The 20657-nt window shown below is 42.9% G+C and overlaps 1 protein-coding gene across 2 annotated transcripts; it reads right to left on the bottom strand.

The window, feature by feature from the left end:
* Positions 1-418: 418 nt before the first annotated feature.
* On the bottom strand, positions 419-14617 carry si:dkeyp-69b9.3 (myocardin). 2 transcript variants are annotated; one of them, XM_004550703.6, is made up of 16 exons: positions 14300-14617; positions 13194-13365; positions 11045-11098; positions 9075-9130; positions 8647-8713; positions 7761-7886; positions 7475-7665; positions 7155-7295; positions 5296-5461; positions 5023-5188; positions 4782-4923; positions 4032-4637; positions 3834-3932; positions 3537-3674; positions 3395-3449; positions 419-3305 (listed from the first exon to the last, which is right to left on the bottom strand). In XM_004550703.6, the coding sequence occupies exons 2-16, from the start codon at positions 13246-13248 to the stop codon at positions 2887-2889; spliced, it is 2481 nt and encodes an 826-aa protein (XP_004550760.2). In that variant the 5' UTR covers positions 13249-13365; positions 14300-14617; the 3' UTR covers positions 419-2886. The 2 variants fall into 2 exon arrangements, with proteins under 2 accessions (XP_004550760.2, XP_004550761.2); XM_004550704.6 differs by having other exon boundaries at positions 3849-3932.
* Between the last annotated feature and the right edge of the window lie 6040 nt (positions 14618-20657).

The following is a 20657-nucleotide window of genomic DNA, read 5'->3' as shown; positions in this document are numbered from 1 at the left end:
GAGCTGGGCCAAAGAAATTGTGTGTTGTATTCCTGTCTGTCTATGAATGAAGAGACTGATCCTCATTTTAATACTTTCGATATAATATCGCTGTCGTGCTGATCAGTAATCGGAGATCATACGTTATCACTTCTGCAGCTTTTCATTTGAAAGCATATTATTGTTCTTCAGGATTATAATACTGTGCCATTTTGAAGATTAACTATGGAACTATGTGGGTGTTAGTGAGGTTTCATGGATATTTAAGATGCATATTGGCACAAATGAATATTTAATTTACTTTGTGGTCATCAATATTTGATAAGACGTAATTTGGGACAGTGATCAGTAGTTCTTTCTTCATCCATTTGTTAATTCTCTCAGTGTGCTACATCACTTAACTTCCTGTCCAGGGATGAAAGAAAGAGGAGGCACATAGTAAATCTATTAAGACTTTAATTTTTGTAATGCTTTTAAATACATTGTGGAGAGAAACATTTGCACAAATAAGTTACAAATAGACGTACAAGCAAAAACATTTTGTTTTGTCTCACATTTTCAGAATAAGGTATTTATAGCAGCAACTAAACCACAGTTACCTGAAACACTCCAGTGCTTTCAGTCAACGTTTTTAACTCAGTTTAAAACAGAATTATTAAACTTTGGCTTAATTAAATTAGTCAACAGTCTCTGGGGTGTTTCAGGAAAGTCTGCACCAACGATCGGAAGTAAATAAGAAACAGGGAAAAGACTGTTGTCAGCCCTAAAGCGGAGGAAGTCACAGGAGGTAGCATCTTACTCTCCTGCCAATCTATTTTTTCGTTTCTTTTTTCTTTTTTTTTCTTTGCAGCAGGCAATGCTTATTGATCGCTATGATTATCATAGCCATCCATCCACATTTAGCTGCATTTTCATAGTCTCTTTGCTGAAAGCTGTACAAGAACTGCTTCAGCATAAAGCTGTTGCACTGAGCTGAAGGTTTGCCAATGCACAGATTATCTTATCCCAATAACTCACTGTGGCTGGCTTTATCACTACAATAAGAGGAAGACAAGCCACAACAACACATTGCCTACATAGAAACAACAAGACAAGAACGTACAGTAGTATGAAGTTAGACTTCGAGTTTCTGTGCCCTCTACATGAATCAAATTGCACTCACTGCTTCACTTTCATTGAAGGGAACAAATGCGTTTTTTAGATATAATGATAACATAAAAGAAGAACTCTGCGTCATTTATCAAATAATCGAAATGCTCTAGACAGGAATTAGACAATCAGAGCTCTCCAAAGTGATTGATGGGACATGCAGCCAATTAAGGGCCTAGAATAAATTTATGTAGATGGGATCGTGTATCTGAATTACATTCATCTGGTACAGCAGAGGTTAATGGCAGATAACCTCTGTCAGATTTTTTTTTCATTAATATCATTATGGTAAGTGGGGTTGAGAATGGACGTAACTCACTGAAAGTGTATTATGCAAACAAATAATGTACCCACTACTGCACGACCAGTAAATCGTGTAGAAGTTTGAGCTAAGATTACTGTCACCCGTAAGAAAATGTGCGTATTGGCTCCGACTGACAGGCTCACCTGGTCGCGTGATATGTTTCATCCCTAAAACACAGTATTTTGTGCTAACGCTACAATACATTTTCTCTTAATATTAATGGTCCATTTGTATATTGAAATATGCACCAAACATTTAATATTCTTAGCAATAAATTGGAGGAATTCATTTGCAGTAAGTGAACAGGTGTGGCCTTGGTGTTGGGTTATAAATTGTGCTAAATCTGGCTTTTGCTAGTAGCAGGATAATCACCGAGGAGCAGGCCAGACACTGTTGGGGGTTAATCAGGGAACAAAATGACCACCTGTTTTTGCAAAGTGATGAGGAAAGTCTCACTCGGCTGATTGGTGCATTTGTACGGGGACTATTTTTGGGGTGGCTTCCTGATTGCTCTCCTGGAGGATGGCGGCTTAAACAAGGTAATGTGGTTGTTCTGATGATTACACAGGATAACTACACTGGAGTTACTGCCCGCTGGCAGAGGGACCACAATTAAATGTCTGCTTTAGGAAGTGGACACTTACTGTAAATCCGCGGCCTCTCTTCTGTGTTCTTCACGTGTATCCTCTCACAGATCTGTCATGCCACACACAAGCAGGCACACTTAATCGCAAACAAACAAATAACTACAAGTGCTTTGGCTCGGATCCTGATAAATACACCTGGAAGCATTGTATGTGGACACATACAGCCAAGAGCAGCCATGTGTGCACTCGCACAGTCAGTCATATGGAAAGCGCACATATACACACACACACAGATCACACTTTCACACAAGCATGTACTCACACTTCCTGTGTGTGGCTTCTGCCAGCTTTCTCCCTCTGCATGCCGACTGTGTGTCTGGCATCGGGGTCAAGGTCTGGAGCCACACACAAGCTGTGCGCTCTGCCTGGCTTTTACACACTCTGAATGGGCTTTATGAATGGCTAGGACTCAATGACTGAGTCAACACCAGGGGCCATACTCAACCCAATCCGACAACGGGTTTTGGAGATAAGTCAGAAATGACATTCTCCCAGCACAGCCAGGAAGCATGTTTAAATTAATATGCCACCAGGTTTTCTTTTGTTTTGCACTGCAAACATTGTGCTGTGGAGTGTGTCAATCACAGATGTGTGGCTTGTTTGCCATTTCTGGCTGAGCCCAAGTGCTTTTAAAAAACACTACGAGTGTGCATAGGGTGAAAGTGTGCGCATGTGTTTGTGTTCTCATTGTCCCGTCAAAGCTGCTGGATCCGATCGCTGCAATGGATCCAGCTCTCGACATTGCGTGGAGCTGGTGACTTTTACAGCTGAACTGACAAATAACGAGCGATCACCCCTCGCAAGTCCTCACCACTGCTCTATCATCAGGTCCAGCACTCGATTGACATTTAGATCTGAATCCAGGCTCAAGTCTGGCTCGACAAAGGGGGCTGCTGGGGGGGTCAGAGGGCGGAGGCCGGACGACAGCGTTTCAAGCCAGTCAGCAGCGTCGAACGGTGTTGGAGCCCGTCGTTTCCGGGACCTCCTGGTGGATGGCAATGGGGAGGTACAGATGGGCGGTGGAGGAGGAAGTGGGACTACCTGGCTCGGGTTTATTACAGCAGGGGATGGAGGAAGCTCCAACAAGAGAGAGGAGCAAAGAGGTGAAAGCAGGGAGTTGTCGTCCTTGTGGTGCTGCTGGGAAGCCTGGGACTGATCATTTTGAAGAGGAGAAGGAGAACGGGCTGAGTGGGCAGGAGATTTATGGTCAGACACATTGACGGAGTCTGAAAGAGAGCCAGTACAAGGAATTAGACGATGAAAGCAATCCGAGTGTTAGTGAAAAGGAATTCTTTATTAATTGTGTGAGACTGACCGACAGAAGCAATAGGCTCATCTAGAATGTCATCAATGGACTGCCGAGGGTCCATCTGTTAGCCAAAGAAAAGGAGAAATACTTCATTTTACAGAACAAAAGATACTCCTTGTGATCTCCTGTTCATCCAAAGACTCCTGACCTGTGCTTTCTGGATAGCCTCCTGTAGCTCTTCCTCCAAGCTGCGAACAGAGGGTAAGGTCTGAATAGGACTTGCTGTAATCTGCACTGGCAGTTCAAAGTCATTGCCAATTGCATCACAGGGCTGGCAGCAAAACACCTGATTAGAAAGAAGAGATAAATTGTTTGACAGGTGGCGTATGCGCATGTTTGCATGTTTGAGAAATGCTCCTAGATGGAAGGCTGTTTAGTGTGCCACTGTGCAGAATAATTTATACCCATTTATCCAGGACATGTGTGCTCTGTTTTGTATGTTTACCCGTGTAAACAACACCTCTGCGTGTGCATCTGTTTCTTGCTTCCCTCTAGAGCATCCCAGGTCCTGTTGCAGGAACGGATGGAGGGATCCTCCACAAGACTAGTGGAAAAAGATTTTTATAAAGCAGTCACATCATTAAATGATCATTTCTCGTATCAACATCTGTCACACCAGAAATCTGAGTCTGTCTGTCCTCACCTCATTGCCGGAACATGTGGAGCGGTCTCTTGGCCTGCTCCTCATTCTCTCCCTCATCTCCAGCTCCACACTCAGCTCCTGCTGCTGTTGCTGCTGCCGCTGCTGCTCCTTCTCAGTTCCCCAGGGAGTCCCACACTGTAGGGGTGAGGAGGATGACATGGGAAGACTGGGACTTGGAGTTCCCGAGGCAGTGCTGGCAGGAGCTAAGAAGACCGTGTTGGTGAGACTGCACGGTTCCCCCGCCAAACTGACTGATGCAGCATTTGTGAAACCGTTTGGGACAGTGTTTAGAATTCCATTTGGAACTCTATTTGGAGCGCTGCTGAGAATCCCATTAGGAATTGCCCTATCCTGGATGTAAAGCTGCTGGTTCGGGCTGCTGCTGGGCGAGTCTAGCCCAGAGCTGGAGCTGGAGCCAGGGCTCTGGCTGGATGGCAATGAGGGGCAGGGGGTGAGTGGCTCCGGGCTGGTACCCAGCTGACAGAGGGGAGCCGGGGTGAGGCAAGCACTGGGAAGCTGGAAAGGACGAAGTCGCTGCAATAGGGCAGGCTTTGTGCCGGAGACAGGAAGGCCGCGCTTACGCAGCTGCTGCCGTAACTCTGACACCTGAGGAAGAAGAAATGGAGGCAATTATTGGACTATTGGAAAGATACTAGTGTAGGTACTTGGTTTCCTTTAATTGTGGATCATTTCTCAAACATTTTAAGCCATTTTAGCGTCTCTGTTCTCTGATAAACATGATTTTCTTACTGTTAAATCAACCAGATTAGCAGGGAGAAGCTCAGGCTTTGATGGAGGGTTTGTGTCCGTAGGGGTGTGATTGGTTGTAGCAGGAACAGGTTGGGGATTCTGTGGTATGGCTCCCGAAGACTTCAGATCACCAGATTCCCCACTAAAAGAACGACAGGAGCATGAACTCAAGTAAAGATCAGCTAAGTAGGATCATAATAAAATACCCAACACTGTGTCACCCACTAATCTGTTTGTGTACCTGGGTACAACAGTGATCTGTTCTTGTGGTTGTTGCTGCTGCTGCTGCTGCTGCTGGTTCTGGAGGATTTGAAGCTGAAGGAAGACCTGCTGCTGTTTCAGAAGATCAGAATAGGCTGGGTCTAAAGACTGGGTAGGGTTAGGGCTCTTCTGTTTGGCTCCCACCCCTGAAAATACGTAAATATTCTGGCTAAACTCAATCACTTTATCACCTGAGCAAACCTTGATCTGATGAATGAGTGTTGCTGTTTAAGTAAACCAATTATATTGGTACCTCCGGTCCCAGCCCCTCCTCTCTGGTCTGGAGGAATGTACTGATGATATTTGAGTTTCCTCATTTTGGGCTTGGTGTCCCGCGGTTTCCGTGGACGGGGGAGATGGGTGAAGTTAAGGGAGTGAGGCAGAGTTGAGGTGCAGGGGTTGTTGGGAGGCCGAGCTGTCTATAAAGACACATTTAGAAAACTTGTGAGTTATTTCAAGAACACTTTAAACCATATAAGAGTAAAAAAAAACAAAAACAAATGAGTCATTTGACATATGACATCATTAGCTGCACGCTACAATCCAATCCAACTTTATTTATATAGCACTTTTAAAAACAACAAAGTTAACCAAAGTGCTTTCCAATAATAAAACAGAGATAGCAGTTAAGAAAAGCTACATGAAATCCCCCCAGATGACAGCATGCGCAGGCTCCGACATATAACCAAGCTGCTCATGTGTGAATGCGTTAACCTCTGGGGCAAACACTGAGGTCCTCCAGAAGTGCAAATTGACATTAATGAATGCAGAGCAGTTTACAGCAGAGCATTGTTTCACAGGAGTGACCATCCTGTTAGGTGAAAGACCTCTACATTTGTCTTTTATCTCTCACGTTGTACACCTGCTGTGAGTACAACTACAGCAAGCACATACACACAGGCGTAAGACGTAAACACTGTTTCCTGGATGAAAATTTTACATACACAGAAAATAATCAACTCACCAAATAGCACCCACGTAGGATTTTTGTTAGCTCTATGTAGCAAAATGCACATTTTTACACTTATCTTTTCAGAGCATGCAGAAGGTAAGTGTTTTTTACACTTATGTATCATTGTTAGAAATTTTGAAAGTGGTAAAAACTAAAGAACACAAAAGAGAAACAATATAACCAGAGAGTATTACATGAAAAGTAGCAATATTAGCGACATGATCCAGGTTATTCAATTATGAAATTGGTCTGAGGTCAAAGTCCATGATTTAGACTTTTAGGGTCAAAGCGTAGAGAAGGGTTAATGTTTTAACAATGATGCAGTTTATGTCTCCCCCTCTCTGTGGATGTTTTATTACATCCATTCCCACATACAGTAAAGATCTGTGGTATATATGACAGCTAGAAGTGTACCAGCAAGGGTGAAAGTTTACAAGATGCTCGTGAGACCAGCTGTTACATGTGAGGCGTAGCCAGAGGCGGGTGAATTAAAAGTGCTGAGATTTGCATTTGGAGTGACAAAGATGGACAGGATTTTAAAAAGTGAGTACATCAGAGGGACAGCTTAGTTTGAATGGTTCAAGGACAAAGCAAGAGAGGTGAGATTAAGTTGGTCTGGACACTTTCAGAGGGGAGATACTGGGTACACCGTCGGAGGAATATTGGGAAAGCTGGAGGAGCTGGGTTAGTAGGAGAAAGGCGGAGGCAGAGAGGTTTATGGATGAGAGGACACGCAGGTGGTTGGCGTGACAGAAGGAGATGCAGACAAAGATGCAGAAGATTGGAAGAAATGGAAACAGATGATCTGCTGTGAATGAGAGCAACCGAAAACAGAACATAGAAGAAAAAAGGAAAGCGTCCATGACAGCTGCTCAGCATGTGTCCTTTATGGAGTACAAACTGTTGGAGATGCATGAATTGCATAAGGTTTAGAGTATTTTTAAAATGAGCTTTTTTCTCATGCTATGTCATGCATTTTGTTTTGTGGCTTGTGATAATTTAAGAATTTAAGACAGCAACTCGGAAGTTCAGAAATGTGACTTTTCCACAAACCGTCCTTTTTCAGCGCCAAGATGTGCACGGCTTTTCTTCTTTTGTTTTCATGTAGCTTAAAGCAGCGGGGTTTGTATGTGGAGGAGCATGCATTAACCCCAGCTTACCTTTGGCAGCAGGGGTGTGGTCTGAGAGGTCAGATACATCCCAGTCGGCCTCCCAGTCGTTGCCATGGAGTTTGAGTCACTCAGCTTTACGCTCATAGGTTGTCTGATGCCCTCGGTTCCCGGGAGCACTGCCAAACCAGACTGAAGGCAGAGTATCAGATTATTAGAGCTGACATATGAAGCTATTTATAAACTCAACAGCTACTGAATATATGCTTTAATATGTTTGTCCGTGGTTATAACTGAGAGCTCATATTAGACATTTTTTCCAAAATATGTGTGTTTTTATTAAAACTATATACTTAGTGCCATTCCTTCACCTGAGCATGACAGGGACCGTGGTTAAGGGTCGGGACCAGAGCCGAGCAGTCGCTCAGTAATTGGTCACCTGAGAGCCTCGGCAATGAAGAAAAAGCTGGTGATTGGTGAGTGCTGTGCTGCTCCGTGGGTGAGGATGAGGAGGAGATGTCATCTTCGAAGACATCAGCAGTCAGAGGGAAGGAGGCAGGACCTGAGGAAATGAAAAGCAAATGGAAGTAAGGTCAAAAGACAAGGCTGGGGGGGGGGGAAGTGTGTGGTGGTTCATGCAGATGCGCGTTGACTCACCGTTCTCCGGAGGCGGCGTGCGTTCGAGCTGCTGCTCCACAGGTCCAGGCGGGCGCTGGATCCTCTCAGTGAGGTCCTGCGCCTGGCGAGCTTTCTTCTGCCTGTGGGCCCCACACGCAGTCCGCTCTACGGGTGGGAGAAAGTGGGAGGGATGGTGCAGATAAATGAGGAGAACGGGACAGATGGGAGATCAGTGGAAAGAGGCAAGATAGGAGAAAGAGAAGCAACAGGATTTCAGAACATATGCAACGTGAGCGTGCGCAACAGCTTTGCCACAGGCGATCAGTCCCGATTCAAAGCAGCAGAGGCATCAAAAACAAGTAAACACGCCTGCCCATGGGGAAATGTATTCCCTTGGAAATGAAGGCAACACACACACGCACGCAATCACACATTTTTAAAATGTCACAGAAGGACTATTAAGGAAATTATACATTTTGAAAAGCCAGATGCTATAATCATAGTGTTTTAAAATTAAAAGGCAGATTAGAGGAGAAGGAGGTGAGTGGCATGATGAGAGAGGGAGATCTCAGTAATAGCCGAAAATGATGACTCTGATTCCTGGATTGACAGGTTTATCACGTGCTGTCAATCCCTGATATGTCCTGCCGGCTGCATGTGGAGCAGCGTTAAAGTGTGCTACAAGGTCACATTTCAGTCTCGCTGACAGCTGATGAAACACAAAGCCCTTTGTGAGATTTACACACTTCACATCTTTGCACTACTACTACTACTGTACGACGGGGAGCGGAGAACAGCACAGATATGATATAACGCAGACCGAGAGAAATGGACAGGAGGGGAAGTGTGTTACAGTGAGCTACGCTGGGAGCATACAGAGCAAAGCAAGGAGGAGACAGCAACGTTACTGTGGGCATGGTATCACCTTGTGCAGTTTCAGCATTCAGACCACCAGGAGGCAACTTCTGAGTGGCACCGTCATCAGTTAGACGCTGCATCAGGAAACAGAGGGTCAAACCAACAGCCAAGGCCCAGAGGAAAGTTGAATAAAACTTTATTGTCAGTGCAGCCTAATGACATATTATTACACCAGGATTATTGCAAGGTTTTGGGAGACTTTCTATTGAAACTAGTGCAAATTAGTTTTCTTTAGTTGAGAAGAGACTTAATCATGAATTATATTTCTTATGAACTCACAGCAGTAACCTGACATTTGGACTCTTACTAATATAATCACCAACCAAGATTCATAAAGATATTTAGAGGGTTCAAATGTGTTGGATGCTTCAAAATCAGTTTGGTGTGAAGTGTGAGAAATTAATTTTTTATAAAAAGAGACAGTATTCAACTCACCAGAGCTTCACTCTGGTCTTTCTCAGCTTTTTGAGGCGGGCACGTGGATTTCAGCCCTGTTCCAATCAGACAGACATGCAGTTAAAGATGAAATGTGGAAAAGCAGAGTTTAAAAAAAAAAGATAATTTGTTTTTCTTAATCCAAACTCTCATATTAGACTATTTCAGAGAACAGTAGCCTAGAAGAATAGAAACTCAGGTGATGGGGTGCATCAACAAAGCAGCGTCAGCTTTCAAATGATCCTTCCAAGTTACAGCATGAAGCATCTCAGACACTCTTTTGTGTTGGCAGGCATCAAAAACGGAGTAACCTGCAGCCAGGAGGGAAGTGAAGCAAGGTGCCTGCCTGTCGGATGGGGATTGTTTTTGTCTGCTTTTTAATACATTTCTGCACTCGGCACTTTGAATTCTGTGCATGACACAATTTATTTATGCTCACATCTTCAGATAATGATTGTTGATTGTTCCAGCTTTATATATTTATCCTCATGTCTTCAGCGTGTGAACTTTTCCCCTTTCTAATAAAGTGCATATCTACTGACAGCAATAGACTTTTTAAAGTAAAAATAAAAATGTGCTTTTACATATGGAGTAATATCTACATTCACCAGCTACTTTTTAGGTACACATACTCAGCTGCATGCTAATGCAAATATTTAATGATCTAATGGCATGGCAGCAACTAAATGCGTATGAGCTTCCTTTGTAAGTTCAAACTGACCATCAGAATGAGGAAGTCTGTGATGAGCTGGTGTGAGTCTTTCAGAAACTGCTGATCTGCTGGGATTTTACTGCACAACCATCTCTATAGTTTACAGATACTGGTCTGAAAAGCAGAAACTATCCTGTGAGTGGCAGTTCTCTGGGTCTCAATTTCTGCTGCCACATTCAGATGATAGGATCAGAATTTGGCATAAACAACATGAAAGTATGGATCCATCCTGACACGTCTCAGTGGTTCAGACTGCTGGTGGTCGTGTAATGGTGTGGAGGATGTTTTCTTGGCCCACTTTTGAGCTAAATAGCAACAGAGCATTGTTTAAATCCCACAGACTACCTGAGTATTGTTGCTGACCATTTCAACCCAGTACTAGCAAGGTGTATTTAGTAAAGTAGCTAGTATATTTTATTTTTATTTTGTTTATGGTATAAAAAATACTTTATCCATTTTTTGGGTAATGCTGGGATTATTCATCTAAAATACAACAATATTAAAAGTAAGGTAGCAAAAAACTACCCTTTCAATATATTGTAATTTAAAAGGTCTGAGTGGGAACTAAATGCTCACACGTCCTTTTAACTGTGTTTTCAGGCTTTAGAAAACCAAACCCATTCATCTGATTAATTGCTTATCCAAGGGGAGGGCTCGAGCCTAGCCTAACCATAATGAGGTGAAAGGCAGGTTAGAGCCAGGTCAGGTCACCAGTTTGTCTAAAGGCTAAGAAATACCTAAAATATATATATATATGTGTGTGTGTTGATTTATTTATTTTGTTTTGTTGTTGTTTTTTAGACAAATCAGGCGAGTAGTATAAAGAAAATCTGTGAAACCAAGATCTGGTAAAACAAACGGTTAAACCGAGGACTTTAACCTAAGAGGGTGGGTTTCATATCCTATGTGAAGTCAATGTTTACTTGTTTACTTATTTACTTATTCACGTTTCTAGATTTCTGATTACTGCAGATCAAACCTAGAGCCTTATTGAGTTTTGTAGATTCATGTACAAAAAAAGTTTTTTTTAATATATAAATAAATAAATTCAGCATTAATCCAACCATTTTGCTGTTACAAAAAACGAAAAGGTCAGTATAGTAAAATCTAAAAAGAAAAAAATTTAAAAAACTGGGCAAATCAATGAGCAATCGCCTTCCACTGAAAAGAAGTGACTTGAAGATCATTAATATGAAATGCACCCTGCAGTCATAGTGTAATGGATCAATCACAATGTTAATGATACACGTAGACTAACCTGAGTCTGCATTGATTTCACTCAGCCTTCGGTTCTGAATCCTCAGCTGCAGGACTGAAAGACAAGATTGAGCTGTGTTACCAAGAAAATGATTAAGTATTACACTGATGGAACAGTACATTAGTTTCATTTCATTGAAGGCAAAATTACATATCTGGAATAAGAAATCAGACTGACGTAGGAAGCTCGGAGTTAAGCAATGCTAGACAGCACGCTCACTGTTAAATGATATGGCCTTCAAACTCATGTTACCCCATGACTTTGCAGTGCTTGTAGATTATATATCTCCTTGAATGCTGGCACGCACATATTAACATACACACACAAACAGGTGAAGCACGGAAGGGCTGTGCCCGTGACACAAAGTCCCCACCCCCCACCTCGCATGCTACATTTCAGCAAGCATTGAGACCTGAGAGACCTGACAAGGGGAGGGTAGGAGAGGACTGCTCGAGGGGGGGGTGGAGGGCAATAACTATTTATCTCTCAGTATGTCTATTTCTGTTGGTCCCATCCCCCCCTTCAGCTGTCCCGTTCTCTCCACAAGCCTCTCATGCATGCCCTCCCCCTCACATCACTCTCATATGTGCTGCTAACTATACTCTTCCTGCTCTTTCCTGCCTTTCTAACTCTAAAATTTAAAAGGTTTCAAGATCTGTATTTAAAGCAGCCTTACGTATCAGTCCCCTGGGTTTAAAACAGGATAGGGAAGCAGTGTTAAGGTAGTTTAACTGTTCCTGAAGGGCCAAATAAATATAATATAATACATTTTCCCTTTTTGCACCAAAAAGTCAGTAATTGTCTTAAAATCTTTAAAAATTTCTGCAGGGACGCTCCAGATGAAGAGCCGACAGCTTTAAAGCTGTGAAAAACAAAGACAAAGAGTTATCAGATGCTTTGTTTCAAGTGGCTACAAGCTATAAATAATCGCTGTTATTCTATTCAGTTGGATGTCATCATCTAATACGTGCACGTCCAAGTTCGAATTAAGTGCAATCATAATGCTAGCTGACAAAGGGATCAACAAGTTGGATATAGTGGTAGATAAAATATATTCCTCCAGCTCAGCTATGTGCATATACGCTTTCTGACAGAGCAGCTGCTTATAGAATCACGTTTTCCAGCAGGTGTTTGCACACCTAGGGGACTGTCTGTGTCATTTTCTCGCCGTTCTATTTTGCCAGCCGTTTATGACAGCTGCGTGGGAACTCAGCAGCAGCCGCTGCAACTTGTTGGGGAAACTAGCATCGTGTAGCTTGGGAAGGGTTGCCTAATGCTGTTTGTCACAGACTGCTGGCTGCCTCCTGAACGGTTCACTGTTAGGTTATTATCACACCTATCACTGACAATGATATTTACATTTTGGTAGGAATGCATGAAGACATCATTCTCCTTTAAACTCGGGCCATTTGTGCCTATTTTATGTTTGGGATTTCTGCTTTTGTGCAAACCCTTAATGGCTGATTTGATGTGGACGAGAGTCAGACAAAAGGTTTGGTACACCTCTTCCTACTTTAGCAATATTAGAACCAACATCCGAGGATAATTGTGGGGTCGTTTGCTTTTGCTGCTTTACAGTTGTCATTCAGATCTGATCAAACCACACTCACCATCAAGGTGAAGCAGCTTAGCTGAGCTTTTCACTGTTACATTTTTAACATAATAATAATTATAATAATAATTGTAACTCGGGGGGGGGGTGTTATAGGTGAGGTCTGATTGTTTGAATTATTAATAAGACATAGATTTTAAATCTGGTTTGCAGAACCTTCAAATAATGAGGACTTTTCTGGTAAAGACCCACAGTCAGTTTTTTTTCCATAAGCACAACAAACCAGCCCGTTTCCTGATTGAAGTGTCAGACAGTAACGTTCAGAGATCTTTATCCTCGGGGTCAGCGGATTTACTTCTGTTCAAGACATCTCCATATGTCTGTCTGTAGGGAGCGATCACTAAATCCATTCGCCATGATCAATAACCTTCACTGGATTGATCACATGATCAACAGTGTGACTGACTTGCCAATAATCTTCGCAGACATTTCAACTCAAAATATTGATGATCATGCATGTGCGCCTGAGATGAAAAGCCATTGTTGTGGGAAAACGAGTCCTTCTCTCCTTTAATTGGCATGAGCTCAAATCCTCACCTGAGCGGAACTTGTTCCGGATGAGAAGCGACCTCTCGGAGGCCAGCAGTGTCATGGTGGAAGGGGGGGGGGAGACGATGGGGGCACGAGAGAGGAAGTGGAGCAGAGAGAAAGAGGAAATTCCTGGCGTCACCCTACCAGGAGGAATGGACTCCTCTCCTTCTGTCTCTCACTGTTGGGAATGCAGAAGAGTGGAGGAAGCAGAGGAGAGAGGCAGACAGATGCTTGTTAATCCACTGATAGACACAAACCAATATTGATAGAGGCACACAAAGCATAGCGAAGATACATTGAGGAGGAAATAGAGACGAAAAGCTTCTCAGACCTACAGGCAGACTGAACTTTATGGTTAGCCGCTCTGGCAACAGCAGGCCTCCCTATAGACAGCCTGTCATAATCACACAGAGAGTCACAAGGCCCACCCACAGAGACAGAACTAACGACACAGAGAATTAAACAGATGGGAGGCTTTTAGAGAGAGACAGGGCAAGGAGCCAGACGAGGAAGACTAGGAGAAAAAGTCGAGTTCACGTGAGTGAGGGAGACAGAAACCCCAGCAGATACTTGGACGTCAGGGCTGGAGGACACTGATTGCGACGGACAAACACGAACTCGCAACACCTACAGCATGGCGCCGGGGACGGCAGGCCAAAAATGTGCCTTCCACTAAAAGGAAGATGAGCTGACTCTGAAATAGAGAGAGAGCTGGGAATCTACATGAGCTGCATTAGTGCACATACACACACAACCTATTAACAATATTGATTTGAACTGGCCAGCCACAAAACACCCAAAGGAAGCCTGTTTGAAGGGACTCTACAAACACACACACACACACACACACTCTGGAATAGCTGAGGTTATGCATACTAAATCACCGCAGAGCTCTTCCTATTCCCAATCCGATAAATGCACACACTTCACTTATTTACAGCCTAAAGAGTCCAAAAGAAGGCCTCTCGTTCATTAATGCAATCAAATAACAAGCAATTGATTGAGATTTCACGTCTGGCACAGGCATTGTTTCACAGCAGGGTGCTGAGTCACAAGAAGGAACTAAAAAACACAGAGAGAATAAAAGCAAGAGAATGAAAGAGAATACTTACAGGAAAAGAGAGAATTGAGTCCCTCGGGGGAAATTGGAGTGGATTTAAGATTAAATTGAGAGAGGTGCGAGATGGAGGAAGAGAGGGAAAGAGAGAACTTCGTAATGCGTTTAATGACGATTTCTTTCTTTCATGTTCTTTTCATATCCTTAGTTTTTGGGGGGTTTTTTCCTGAAGGTGAAACGCAAGGAGGGAAAGGATCTGCGGTTCCTTCGTCCTCCTTCCGATAGAAGTTCACCGTCTCTACCTCTGCCTCGCTCTCTCTGCCCCTCTCCCCCCCCGTCTGCCCCAAAGCATCCTGGATCATCAGTGCCAACTGTGAGCGACTGTCAAACTTCACCCCTCCCCTGCAGTGACCTCACCCCCACCAACCCCCCCACCCCTCTCTTTTTGCTTGGAGCAATTTACCCCCTTGACATCTGCAGACTGAAAGAGTGAGGAACAGATTACAGGACAATAAGTACTTCTGTGTTTGTTGCACTTGACTTTAACATAGAAGAGGATAGAGCAGTCGATTTAATGTTAGGAGCTGGACTGTCGCATGATGTGATGATAGAAAAGTGTAAGCAGGATTTCTTTAAGAAAGGGGGGACAGTTTATTATAAAGCAGCTAGAAGAAGAGTGTTTTGGACTCTCTTCAAGTCGTGCACGGCTGCAGGCTCATATGCTCCTGTCAAGACACCTTTAGGTCACCCCCCCCTAAAGTGATTTACTGTTCTGTGTATGTGCAAGTGTGCAAGTGTGTGAGTGTGTGTGTATGAAACACAGCACAGAGAGTCACAGGTCAGTAAGTTAGTGACCGTCAGCATACACTATACAGTGTGGTTCCAGCAAAACCAGTCAAGTTTTACCTCAAAAACAAGCAGTGTTTGCCAGTGCGTGCATGATGTCTACACATGTATACATACGTGTGTGTGTATGCATGTATATGTGTGGCTAATGCTGCAGAGGGGAGGGGGGGAGAAGCAGAGACACCTGTTCAGTCCTTTTGACAGACAGACGGGTGTGTGCTGGTTCAGCAGGTCATGGAGAGGAAGGGAGGCAGAGAGGGGAGGTAGAGAGGCGGAGGCGACGGGTAAAAGTTGGTGAGGAAAGGAGGCCGACACACATGACGGAAGTCTTACTGGTGAGGACAGGAAGTGTGGTGACAGGGAGACAGTGGGTTAAAGCTCTTTTTATCTGATAAGGAGAGAAAGACACCAGCACGGAGATCCACTAATCAGAGAACACGGAGCAGAGATAGCACTGCATGGGCCAATTACGGTTGCCATGGAACAAAATGGAACAACTAATGGAAGACAAAATGAATGGGAACCTTAATTTAATAGATGGTTATAGACAGAGCGCTCTTTCAGGTGCCATTTGCACAGTACGTCTGTGTTTGTCATCATTATAAAATCTCACCTTTGGCAGCTTTTCCTCTCATGCCCTGCAAAAAGCATTTTACACACTGCTCCGACACACACATACACATATATATAAACACTGACAGCGTGCCATGTTATTGTAGGAAAGGTGATGTAATTGCTTTTTCCTCTGGTTCCCCCCCATCGCAGCTTCACCCTCTGCTCTGCAGCAGGGACTCCCTCTCTGATTAACACCTGTTACCCTCCTTCTCTGTCACACACACACACATATGCACAGACAGACTCCACAGTGTTAATCCTACACTGTGTCTGGTGAGCGAATTAGCTTGCACGCTGTTAACCCTTCCCTCTTGATATCATATTTCTCTGTGCTATTCTGGGCTTACCCATCTTTTTTATGTGGCTAATGAGCTAAAAACTCACTTTGTCTATCATTTGGCTTGTAAAATTCATTCACTGATTTCATACTTTAGTCGTAACCGCCTCCTCAGTCTGTTATATTTGCAGAGCTTGAGTGATGCAGCTCTCAAGAGAGTCGCTGTCTTCTGCCTTTCACCCTGGTGTAAGTATCTCTCCACCATTTGAGAGGCTTGACATAGAGAACGAGCCAGACGTGCAGCACATCCTAAGTGTAAGTGTGCCCCCGCGTGGCTGAACTGTGCAATGACAGTCATATACATTGGACTAAAAAGAAAAAAAGCTTTCATGGTTTGTTTAGCTCTACATCATTTTGGCTCTCAGTGACAATAATGGGCTGTCTGTGATGCAACAGAGCAGATATACAACAAACATATCAAAGTGCCAAATGTATCAAAGGGAATAAAAAGCTGAGACACACACGCCGAGCTCACTTCATTACATCTGCTGCCTCTCCCTGGTCGTTCATCATTGGATCTATTCTAGTCCGTCTCTCCACTCCTCCTCTACCTTTATCACTTCAATCACTTGGCGATGTGCCTTGTGCCACTCAGAAGGCCTGCTGCCCGTTCCACTTCACGCAGCACAAACACAGCCACACACACACAAGGAAATTTCAAACACGGACTCTACAGATTCCTGTCCTCCGTCTGTCTATCATCCATCTGTCTGTCAGTCACTGCACTTTGAAGCTCGGTGCAATCTGGATAGTTAGCAGCCAGCACACACAGAGAAGCGCGCATACTGTACAGTGCACACACATCTCCAGCTGGACTGCTGAGCTCACACATTCAACTGGTTGAATATTCATCATCTCCATCGCGCGCTGAGGACCTTGTGAGCTCAGCAACGCAACAGCCCAGTGGTGTCAATTAAAGGGCTCGAATCTGTTTTGTGTTGTTCTTTCTCGTTCTGATAGGAGGCCACCGATTTAAGTGAACGCTCGAAGTGACCTTCACAGTAGGTAAGCAGTACTTCAATTGGCTTCTTCAACAAAAAAGTGAGGCGCTGTTAGGTGACAGGGGGGGTTATATTTATTAGAATTTGATCTAAACAACACAAAGATATGAATAGAGCGTTGTAGCCTTGTAGTTCAGAGTGCTGCTGCTGCTGGTGCAATAGTGTGGAGGATATTTTCTATTTAAACACCTGAGTATTGTTCCTGACCATGTCCAGATATTCAGATGGCCTCTACAGTCACCGGATCTCAGTCCAATAGAGCACATTTGAGATGTGATGGAAAGCAGCTGTGTGATGCGGTCATGTCAACATGGAGCAAAATATCTGAGGAATGTTTCCAGCACCTTGTTGAATCTGTGTCATGAAGACATTTCGACAGGCAAACGGGAATATCAAGGTGTGCCTAATGAAATGACTAATAAATGAACACATGAAAAATTTTACCAGTGTTAAAAAAGTTTTTTAATTTTGGTTTCCAAGGACAATCATTATTTGATTATTGAGAAATGTATGTAAGTAAAAATTTTCAACTTGAGTACTTCATTCATCAAGATTTGATGTGTGATTTAAGTGTTCCCTTAATTTTTTTGACAGGTTCGTATTTTTCCAGTCTGTCTGTCTGCCTGTAATCATTCTTCCTGTCCATACTGGCACTGAAGTCATTGCTTCTCGATATTAGGCAAGCAGAAGAGATGGAGTACAAAGCACGGTCCTCTTTTGTGCAAAACTGACCTCTAAAACTCTAAAATATGAGGCTTCCTCAGCATGAATTTGTACAAATCCAGATGATGTTTGCTCTAGTTAAAAGGTTTTAACACTTTAGCTTCCATAGGCAGTGTGTCCTTGTTGGCCTTTGGCAGAAAAGTAGTAATACAAAGAGAGAATTTGGTTCCTGAAGATACTGTAAGCCACCTCTTTCATTAAAATTTAGATTTCTGAGTCGTATTAAATTCAGCCTAATGTCAGAGCTCTTACAGCGAGCTCTGATTGTGGATTTTGTTCCCCATCTCTACACTGAAGTGCCATTAAGAGGGATCCTCTCACAGGCATGAACAAGGGGAGCAATTACAGTTACTTACAGTCCTAAACCACAGTGCGAATGGGGTTTGTTAGCATTGTTTTAAGACAAACTTGAAAATTGTAAACTGAAGCTGCACTGATAGCAGTGCAATTCCTGCTGAAAATATGGTAATAAAGTGGTATTATTTTTTTCAAAGCAATTAATACCATATTCAGTTTTTACACATCCCTAAAGTCTCCTTGTAATTAAAAAAATTCAAAGAGGTAAAGCTAAAATATCTGCTTTTTAATGCTCGGCTATCTGCGAGCACAGGGCATTTCACAGGAGTAAATTAACCACTCTTAATAAACTCCTCAGTTAACCTTTGATCCTCACACTCTGCACACCTTTCTCCTTCCACTGACCCTCTGTGAAAGTGAATTTCCTAAACTAAAACACAATGGTGCTCAGCACAAGCCTTTCAGGAGGCCAACGCTGCTCAAACAGCACAATGGCCGGCGTAGAAATGAAGAATGGGACGCCCATGACGACCCAGTCAGGTCATTTGAGCGATACAGTATTTAATAACTTATCTCCAGCTTACCTCTCTTAGGCTCCATGGCTTAAATGGAGCAGAAAATTGAGAGAGTGCAAAAAACAGAGGCCCGGCTTCCAAACTCAATTACTCCCTGGAGGCTGTCCAAGTGGTCAGCCTGCACACCCAAGCAGGGTGTTTTTTCCTTAATCATAGGAAATCATGTAAATCTCCTCTGTGGCGATTAAGCTGGCAAAAATGGATCAAATTAAGAAGAAGAATAACTTCATGCTGTGTAAAGACTTGAAAGGTGAGGCTGTGTTGTGCAATCCACAATGTGATAAATGGTCTGGTTCTTATATGGTGCTTTTCTACTCTATCTGAGCACTCAAAGCATTTTATACACCATGCCTCATTCATCCATTCATACAAGCACTTTTTTCTATGCTTAAGAGCTTTCTGTCTAACATTCATACCCCAGTGGATGCATCGGAGAGCGACTTGGATTTAGCATGCAGACTGAAGCAGCCAAGGACCGAACTATCAACCTTCATACCACCAGCTTTACCTCTTGAGCTAAAATAACTCCCTACAAAGCAAGGTGGAAGGAGATAGAGAACAGTAAAACTTTAGGACCTCTAGTACGAGCTATGCTAGCAGAAAGGAAACTAAAAAGTGAACTTTTTTTTTTTTTTTTTAAAAACCACCAGAATAAAGTTGGCCTTTAGATTTTGCCAGAAAGTAATCAAAAATGTGACTTAGAGAGAGAAATAAAACATAATGACTCAGATTTTACCCCCCAAAAGATGCCAGTTAAAGTATGGACTAGTAAAGACCTAACAGCCTACTGTTGCTTTATACACAGAGAAATTATGGTTTGGAGAGGTTAAATTAAATCATAAGGAGGGGCTGAGAAACAAGCAGAAACCGATATATTGAATGTCTTCCTATCAACAAACAAACAAGAAAGCAGATATAAAATAATATCGAGGCTTTGCAATTCTTAGAAGTAAGCATCCAAAGTCATACAGACGAATGGAAAAGTGAAGTGGAAATAGTTGTATCTGCAGAAGAATGGGAAACTATTGGGGAATTATGCTTTTCATATCCCTGGAGGCCATTTGAGTGGAAAAACATTCTAAGATTTTTTTTATTAGCGCTGCCCCGAGAAAGCACCAAGGTGTAGGAAGGAATTGTTGGAGGATATGTGGCTCATCAGTGGGTAATCATTGCCATTTATTCTGGGAGTGTTCAAAACTCAGGCTATTTTAGAGTGAAATCCATTTGATGCTCTGACAGTGAATTTAAGCGCCTCGGCACAAAGATCCAAACTAAAGAAGGCAAATACTGAATGAGAGTACTACCTGTAGGAGGGTAAAAGCCGTTCTTCTCTGACAAAAAAGTGATCAGACACGAACTGAGGATTAGTTCAAACGTAATGGGAATATTCTCCTTTTCCCTAAAAGCGCAGCAGGATAAGTTCATGGAACTGTGATCAAAATGGATTGCATTTATCACCCGACTTCAACCAGACTTAGTTTAACTGGAAGCGACAGTTTTATTATCACTGTGATGAAAACTGTGACGCTTGAAACTTGTATCTAAATCGCAACAAGCACAGAGAGAGGATGGGGTTATGTCTTTCTGCTATAATGTATTATAATTAGTAAAATATTAGAGAAATTAATACAATGTAGAGTTTTTTTGTTTCGTTTTTGGCAAAAGTCTGCATGTAACGCTCAATTGTAATAGTTTATATATTAAAATTGTGTTAGCAGATTATAATTTAATGGGTGTATTTTGGTTTTGTGTTGTAGCTTCACACATAAAAAGGATTTTTTTTTTGTTGTTGCTTTTTTTTGTTTTTGAAAAACGGGGCAGCTGGAGCTCAGCAAGCAGAACTATGTTCATTAACTGGAAGGTCAGTGGTTTGATCTCCAGCTCCTCCAGCCTGCAGGTCACAGTGTCCTTACACAGAAACACACTCTATACAGCAGCTCAAAACAGTGGGAGCGATATGTAAATACAGTCTGTTTATACTATTTAAAGTGGAGGAAAAGAAAGAGCAGAAATAGAGAG

Source organism: Maylandia zebra, linkage group LG11 (assembly GCF_041146795.1).
Source record: "Maylandia zebra isolate NMK-2024a linkage group LG11, Mzebra_GT3a, whole genome shotgun sequence".
NCBI classification, from domain to species: Eukaryota; Metazoa; Chordata; class Actinopteri; order Cichliformes; family Cichlidae; genus Maylandia; species Maylandia zebra.
The sequence above is the reverse complement of the archived record's forward strand: the minus strand, read 5'-3'. Positions and strand labels throughout refer to the sequence as shown.